Source organism: Lissotriton vulgaris, chromosome 9 (assembly GCF_964263255.1).
Source record: "Lissotriton vulgaris chromosome 9, aLisVul1.2, whole genome shotgun sequence".
NCBI classification, from domain to species: domain Eukaryota; kingdom Metazoa; phylum Chordata; class Amphibia; order Caudata; family Salamandridae; genus Lissotriton; species Lissotriton vulgaris.
Window position 1 is genome coordinate 250,056,396 of NC_141697.1, and position 8,706 is coordinate 250,065,101.

Sequence of the window (8,706 nt, forward strand, 5' to 3'; positions counted from 1 at the left end):
TGAAGGCGCCATGGGTGGAGAACTGGCGCCGAATGATCAAAATATGCAGAGTGCGTATTCAGACTGTCAAGACGTTTTGTTACCTCAGCCAAGAGGCCACCCGCGGGCTTTGAGTGACGCAGACTTCTATTATGAGGAGCCCCATTCCTCTGGCGTTACATATGACTTTCAGGCGGTTGGGGGTGGTTTGTGGGATCAGCAAAGTTAGGAAAATCCTGGTTGGGAGGAGGGTCAGAGTGGGAGTGGGGTTGGCAGCAAAGACAGTGAAAGTTTTGAGTTCTTTCTGGAATCTAGGCCTCCACCGCGTCACCCACGTGTGGAATTTGATTCTGGATTGGGTCCACAACAAGGGCAGTGGGTTTGGGTGAACCACGCTGATATGCGCAAAAACCAATTCTCTGGTAATCCATTGGAACAGGTAAAAGGTAGGTATGGAGCGGTTCCTCGCTGGAGCGGCGGGAACTTTGCAACAGGCTCTGGTCGCATTTCTGAGGTACAGAGTTCTATTCCTGTCACAGCGAAGCAAAGTGCGGCTTTGGGGGCGGGGCGTGTTACTCGAAGCGAATCTGATGCGGATTTTGGGCCCTCGGCCGGGCGCTTTATACGGAGGCCTGTGTCTGAGGTGACATATCATGGCGTCGACATTGGTTCTGGCTCTATGCTAAACACTAGTTTTGAGAATACTGAATTCCGAGATGTGAATGATGGTGAATATGACGATTTTGATAAAGAAAATGGAACGTATTCAAGGGCTTGGGTGTCTAAAGAGACGGCTGCTGGTTTGGGCGGCCAGGAGTCTGGAGGGAGGGGGGACGGCCATCTCACCTCTGCTAGTGTATTTCAGAGATCTGGAGCGGTTCTCTCTTCGGAGCGTATGAAGCATGGCGGACATCATCAGCGTGATGGTCTGAAGGAATTTCATCAGAGGGCTTCGCAGCTACCAGCAGGTAAGGCAGAATGGTGGGCTGCGTGGACACGGCCTTTGGCAAGCGGCCCATGTGTTGGGCCAGTGGAGGGTGGAAATGGGGTGATGGCAAAAGGTCAAGAGTTGTGTTCGGGGGCACAGGAGACGCCACAGTCAACTTTGGGGTCTGGGGGTCAGAAGGAAAGGGAGGGAGGGGTGAGCCCGGTGTCATCAGTAAGTAGCTCTTGGCGCAGTGAGACTCCAAGGAGTGGTCGTACGAAATTGCCTTATATGGGGGTGGCCATGCCCTTGGGCACATACTTGTCGCAGAGAACAAGGCAGAGGATTTGGAGCCACGATTATGTGGATATTTTCCGCCTTTTACATAGAGACCTGCAGGCCAGAGAGGGTTCTAAGGAAAAGAGCTGGAATTGTCCCGCCGCCCACAGGTGCCTAAAACAATTGAGAATTGGACGGCTGCCTTCATTATATATGCCAGTGTCCATTGTGAGCGTTATCCAGAGAGGGCAGTGGCACTTTTTAAATACGTAGATATCAGAAGGGCACATCTACAGGCGGGGGGCTATGCTTGGTTGAATTATGATGAAGAGTTTCGGGCTAGGGTGAGTCTCTTTAATGATAAACCGTGGGGGAGAGGTGGACCAAGAGTTGTGGCTACAATGGTTGTCAGGGCACCCGTCTTCCAACACGATACATACGGCCAGTGGTTTACCAATAACTTATCGGCCCTTTCTGCAGCGTACCACCACAATGGGGGAGGGTGGATTGGGGAGAGGACAGTTGCCTACCACGGGAGCTTGTTGGGGTTTCAATCGAGGCTCCTGTGTGCGTCAATATTGCAAGTTCAAACACGAATGTGCACAGTGTGGGGGTAGACATGCCATTTTCCAGTGCTTTCCTAATCAACACCAGGGAGACCATGGGAGGGGACAGAGGGGGCGAGGTACACTGCAACCACTTATACCAAAAGGCTCCTACCCCAATTAGGCTTCAAGCGATGATGCAGTGTCTGGACGTTTACCGGATAACGAGGCGGCAGTAAAACTGATTTGGGGTTTTAGGTTAGGCTTTCGTATTGGGTATCAAGGTCCTAGAGTGTTGCACTGGGCTGATAACCTCAAATCAGCGAAGGAATTGCCTAATGTGGTACGGTTAAAATTGCAGAAAGAGCTGGAATTGGGTAGAATAGTGGGTCCTTTCTCACATTGTCCCCTGCCAAATGTGATGGTCTCGCCTCTGGGAGTTATTCCAAAGAAGGCCCAAGGTGAGTTCAGGCTTATTCATCATTTGTCCTGGCCGGAAGGGCAATCAGTAAATGACTGCATCTCGACGGATGACACGGCGGTGTCTTATGCGTCAGTTGACGATGCTTTACAGATGGTTCGCAGGGTGGGTACGAGAGCGCAACTAGCAAAATGCGATATTCAAGCAGCTTTTTGTTTGTTACCCATACATCCCATGGATTTTGAATTACTGGGTATGTACTTTGACAATGCATACTATGTGGATCGTGTTTTGCCAATGGGATGTTCTATTTCTTGTTCCCTATTTGAAACTTTTAGCAAATTTCTGGAATGGTGTGTTATTCGTCGGTCTGGGCATGCGGCAGTTTGCCACTACTTGGATGATTTTTTTGTTTGTTGGTGAGGCTGGTAGTAGGCAATGTGACAAGGTTTTGGCTTGTTTTCAGGAATTGGCAGGTGAGTTTGGAGTGCCGTTGGCGGCGGACAAGACGGAAGGTCCGACATCGAAGTTGGTCTTCTTGGGTATAGAGATCGATACTGCAGCAATGGTGGCTCGTTTGCCCTTGGCTAAGGTGCAAGAGATCAGGTCTTTTCTGTAAGAAATCATTGACGAAAAGAAATAGCAACTACGTCAGGTCCAGAGGCTTCTGGGTTACCTTACTTTTGCCTGCAGAGTAGTTAGAGCAGGTAGAACCTTTTGCAGGCGCCTTGGTTTTGCAATGGCGGGGGCTTCCTTGCCCCATCATCACATAAGACTGACGAACAAAATAAAGGAGGATTTGCTTATCTGGTTGAGGTTTGTGGACGACTTTAATGGAGTGTCTGTCAATTTTGTAGATGAAGACACGGTGTGGCAGGTACAGATTTTCTCAGATGCTTCGGGAGCCCAAGGATTTGGGTTGTTCTGGGAAGGACGTTGGTGAGCGGAGCTTTGACCGGCTCATTGGTTGGAACAAGGTCGTAGCATCGCCTTCCTAGAACTTTTCCCGCTTTTGGTTGCATTGCAAGTGTGGGGTGAAGAGTTTAAGAATCGCTGTGTGTTGTTCCGTATAGACAACATGGCGATGGTAAGTCTGGTCAATGGGCAACGAGCAAAAGATGTGAAGGTTCTACACTTGTTGAGGGCGTTCATGTTGCGAATCCTTCAGTTGAATATTGTGTTTAAGGCAAAACATATTCCTGGGGTGAACAACTCAATTGCCGACGCTTTATCTCGTTGCAATTGGCAGAGGTTCCGGGAGTTGGGGCCCAGAGTAGACAGACACAAGACGGCGATCCCTTCGACCATTTGGGACCTGGGGGAATGAGGATTGCAGAGCTGGTTGAGCATTCTATAGCGGAATCCACGAGAAGGAGTTACCAGCAAGCGTGGTCTGACTTTTTACGCTATGCTTCGGATCGTGAGAAGGACGGTACAGCAGTGGAAAGTGAACAGTTTATGTTAGAGTTTGTATTATATTTGATGGACAAAGGTTTGTCCCATACGACGATTTCAGGCAAGCTTGTAGGTATTTCATTTTACAGCCAGTTATTGTTAGGGAAAGCGGTTCAGATAGGTTTCCTTTTGAGGAAGATGTTGAAAGGTTTTGGTAAACACAAATTGCATGCAAAACAGTTGAGGGACCCTATTACATTTGACTTGTTACGGCGGATTTTAGGAGTCCTGCCTGGTTGTTGTTACAATGAATGGGAGTTGGTACGCTTTAGGTTACGTATGGTGTGGCTTTTCTTTGGAGCGTTCCGCATTTCGGAACTACTTGGTAAGGAACCAAGTTGGGATTCAGACGTCGGATATTCACATCCTTGGGGAAAAAATCTTACAGATCAGGCTGAGACAGTCAAAGACAGACCAAACAGGGAGTGGGACGTGGGTGAGATTGGGAGGGAGTGGGGTGGTGGGTTGTTGCCCTGTTGAGGAGTGGGGGTCATTTATACAGTCCACAGTTTTCCGTTCTGGAACAATTTTTTGTCATAAGAAAGGGGATCAGTTGACTTGTTTTCAATTTTTGGCAGTATTGAGAAAAACTCTGTCATTGGTGGGAGAAAATCCAACATGCTTTGGTACTCACTCCTTTAGAATAGGCGCGGCTACGGAAGCTGCTAGGTTGGGTTGGGGGAAGGAAGAATTACAATGCATAGGGCGATGGAAATCTAACTGTTGTTACAGATATGTGAGATTGTAATGCAATTGTCGCTGTGTTTATGGTAATAATGTTGGTTTTTGTATCGCAGGTCGAGTTTTGGATTTCCCTTGCAAAAAGAGGACTTGGATTGTTGGACATTCCATAGTTAAATGGGCATCAATTTTTGCTGAACAGCAAATTTGTGGACGAGGGTTAGGTTTGTATAGCAAAGAACATGAAGTGTTATGGAAAGGTGTGGGGGGAATGAAATGGAAGGATTTATTTCCCTTGCTATCTAAATTGGCTGCGGCTTGGGGAATACCAGACTTGTTAATAATACACCTTGGTGAAAACGATCTGGTGGACTTGTCAGGATTAGCACTCATTAAACAAATGAAACTGGATCTAGCTGTAATTAAAGCCAATTGGGTGGGTACTCGGGTGGTTTGGACTGAATTTGTTTATAGACATCAATGGAGAGGTGCCCGAGTACATGCAGCTGTCGAGAAAGCTCGCCGTAAGTTAAACAGAGCTATAAAAAATGTCTGCACAGCTATGGGCATAACGGTGCTGGCTCATGAGCATTTTTCCCAGCGAAATGCTTCATTTATTTCGAAGTGATGGTGTACACCTGTCACAGATGGGGCAAGCATACTACCTCATGGAACTCCGTGATGCATTGGCCAACTTGTGGTGTGTGGATTTATGGTGTTCGCAGAAAAAAATATAAAAAAAATAAAAATTTGAGCAAAGAGAGAAGAAATATAAACACATTGGCAACAGTTGGGATGTGATAAGAGGTTGGGTGGGGCAGGGAAACTCTGAGGGTTTTCCTGGGTGGCGTGTTCTTAAGGGATAGGATAATCTAGAGCGGATTCATCCTTTCTCTATGGGGGGGCGGTTGGGAGGGTAGGTGGGAAAGAAAAGGAAAGATGGAAATAATATTGGTTGATATGAAACCAGTTAAGGATTGTTGGCAAAGAATAAAGCATTGGGGAATGGACATTTATACAATTGGGAAAAAGGTTTTGGGGAAAATCGTACAAGGTGTTTGTTGAATAAAGATAATGTTGCGGAGTCTGTCTTTGGCTGTCCTAATAATAAAAGTGACCTTTTATGCTACTTAAGCAGAGTCGTGTGAGGGTCCTTATTTGAGCGATGGGTCCCAGGGGGACTTGGCATGAGCCGGTGTCCCCCTGGGGTATTTCGCGCAATGGGATTATCCTCATGCGCTCTGATTGGATATTTGGGGTTTGGGAGGGGCTGTCCAGGTGCGGGGAGGGCGACGTCACTCGATTCTAGTGAAGGAGCGGTGGCGTCGTGTTTTTGACCCACCCACCCACCCACCCTGGCTTTGGAAGAAGTCAGGAAGGGTGTTTTTTGTTATACGTTATTGATGTACTCTTGTCCTGTTTATAGACACCAAAGAGAAAAGATGTCACTTTGGGGCACTATTGACAGTCTCCTTTTGTTATGTGTTGTTGGCGTGTTCTTAAGGGATAGGATAATCTAGAGCGGATTCCTCCTTTCTCTATGGGGGGGGGGGGGGGTTGGGAGGGTAGGTGAGAAAGAAAAGGAAAGATGGAAATAATATTGGTTGATATGAAACAAGTTATGGATTGTTGGCAAAGAATAAAGCATTGGGGAATGGAGATGTATACAATTGGGAAAAAGGTTTTGGGGAAAATCGTACAAGGTGTTTGTTGAATAAAGATAATGTTGCGGAGTCTGTGTCTTTGGCTGTCCTAATAATAAAAGTGACCTTTTATGCTACTTGAGCAGAGTCGTGTGAGGGTCCTCATTTGCGCGAATCACTATTAGGAAATTGCAATACCTAATATAAGAAACCTTAGAACTATTAATTAGTGATTTCTTGAGGGTCGAAATCGACCTACCTCATGAACATTAGTTAGGTAGGTGGAAGTTTGCAACCCATTAGGAATTATAAGCATCACACGGATGGTGGCCTGCTGGGGGGCAGTAGATCATCATGTCTGATTGTTTTTTAATAAAGCATATTTTTTTAAGCGCAGATTATTTTCTTTAAGAGAAAACTGGATCTGTTTCAAAAACAAAAATTGAAATGTTTTAAGTTTAATTTTTAACAGTAGACAGAGGTCTGCCTGCTCTCAAAAAATATTGTTACATTCTTAAAGGGGAAGGTGTTTCTGGGGGACCCTTTCTTTGCAAATGGTTACCACCACCTTTCAAGTAGGTAAAAAATGTATGTTTGAGATTATAATTCGGTAGCAAAACATTGATACATACTACTAAGATTCGGAATTTAGAATAGTAACCAAATCGCAAATTGGGTTGTGGACATTTCAAAATGTTTTTTTGCCACATCCAAAAAAGCATCTGGCCCAAGTTTCAAATTCGGCATCTCAGCCTGTGACTCCACATACTCTCCCACTTAACACCTGGTGGCTGGAGGCCCAGTTCTATCCAAAAATGCCAAATTTTTTCTCATTATTTATGCAAGTCCAATACATTTCGAACAGGACGATCAAAGCGTGAAACCGTTTCAACAGGTTAAATAGACATTCCATAACGTTGAACGCCGGAAACAATAACTACGCATGTGCGTACAAGTACAGCCCAGGACTACGTTGTGCAGTCAGGTAGGGTGGGGCCACTCAAATCACCACCAAAACAGAATGCGTTACTCACTGTTTGTCTGCAGCGGCTCATAAAAGCCCTCATGTGGCAGCGCAGCGCCCACTGTCAACAGACCAAGTACCAGTCCGCTGACAGAACAGGAGCTCCGAGCACCCAGCATCATCCTCACGCCCTTCACACCTCCAATCCTTCTGCTTTCAGTCTTTGCTGTTCCGCCTGTACAGCTTTTCTCCGGTTGAACTCCGCCTGGTGCTCGCAAAGGCTGCGGCCATCTTGGAATGTCAGAGATAAAGTATTTTAATAAAACGTTAACATCGACGTCGAAGGTCTTGCAAGATAAATAGGGAGAATTCTATTGATTTCTCATTTAAACCTATATTGGCTCGAGTAGTATTTTGGAGAATAGGTCTTGCAAGATAAATACGGAGAACTCCATTGATTTATCCTTAAACTTATATTGGTTCGAGGAGCATTTAGCAGAGCGAAAGTAAAAAAAAAAACATTGGCCAAGTCAGCACGTCTTGGCGCTAAAATACGGCGCTGTGGCTTTGCACACGCTGTTTTCTCACTAGCCTTCTTTTTTCGTTTTCCCTAGTGACAGTCCGCAGCCGCCTCATGTTACAAGACTTTAAAAGAGTTGCTGGTAGAGAGATTTTTATATTTCGTCTTTGCGGGGGTTCAGTGGGTCTTCTCCACATAAATCGAGATCACGTTAGTCTGTCTCTATTTGTTCTTTTGATTTCTACTATCTCAGAGCAGTGTATGCACAAATGAGTTAAGGGTAACGAATCTCCTGTTTCAAGGGACCCAGATGGCCTCAAGTACATCCATGCATGAGCAAATGGGATTTGTTCTGTTTCAATACTAGGAAGGTTTGATTTGTGCTTTTTCAATACTAAGAACGTTCCTGTCCTGAGGTTTACAGGTACTCTGTGCCTATGGCTGAGAGGTAGTATCTCAAACGTTAAGAAATTTCTGTTTGCACCAGTGTACAGGTTTGGTAGCCAGGGCAAATTACTCGGAGTATAGATTTGAGCTAGAAGTCTGTTAAGGAGACAGGCACTGGATAGTATTTGAATGAAGTTTAATGTCTCCAAGACGCACCACCAACTTTCGCTGCCAGCCTGCCGGTTCTCCAGTCTCCAACTGCCTCACACGAGACAGAATCAACAGGCACGAGCAAGCACTAAAGTACATCAATACATTATAACCCATCCCCCGTACCAAAAAAACAAGAAAGAAAGGAAGAACAACAAGAAGAAGGTAAGTAGAGAAGAAAGTAGAAGTGTGTAATAAGGAGAACCAAACAACAATGCATCATTTCATCACAGAATAATGAGATTGTACCAGTTCATCACATAGTCTTAAATATTTAGGAGTACGGCGAGATCTTAAAGGAAAACCTTGTGCATGTGAACTTGGGAGGGCATTTTTTTCCGACAAACTTGGTCCAGGCAGATTACCACCAGGACATAAAGTATGCAGTGATTATCACCTCAGACTCTTACCAGGCGAGACATACTCCACTTACTACCATCGTGAACCGTCACAACATTCCATTTTATGGAGGTTATAACAAATGGGCCCATAAATTCAGAGACCTCTTTCTTGTGCCACCTTGGTTTCTTTATGAGCACCCACTCTCCTTGTCTCGGCCGTCATTGATTTCTTAAAATCAAATCTTTCCTTGTTTTTTTTTTTTATATGTCTCAATTCTAGCATCAATCTTTTCCCTATCCAAACCACCTCACTGGCTAGAAGGCAGCCACCCAGGATTGAGCTTAGACAAGGCAAC

The 8,706-nt window shown here is 45.5% G+C and overlaps 1 protein-coding gene across 1 annotated transcript in view; it reads right to left on the reverse strand.

Annotated features, from left to right (window-relative positions):
- The window catches only part of HGSNAT (heparan-alpha-glucosaminide N-acetyltransferase), a 580,634-nt gene extending 573,497 nt beyond the window's left edge, over window positions 1–7,137 (reverse strand). Inside the window, exon 1 of the mRNA XM_086937464.1 lies at window positions 6,963–7,137. Within this exon, the coding sequence (XP_086793590.1) occupies window positions 6,963–7,074 (112 nt within the window). The 5' untranslated portion in view covers window positions 7,075–7,137. The remainder of the gene's footprint in view (window positions 1–6,962) is intronic.
- Window positions 7,138–8,706: the final 1,569 nt, after the last annotated feature.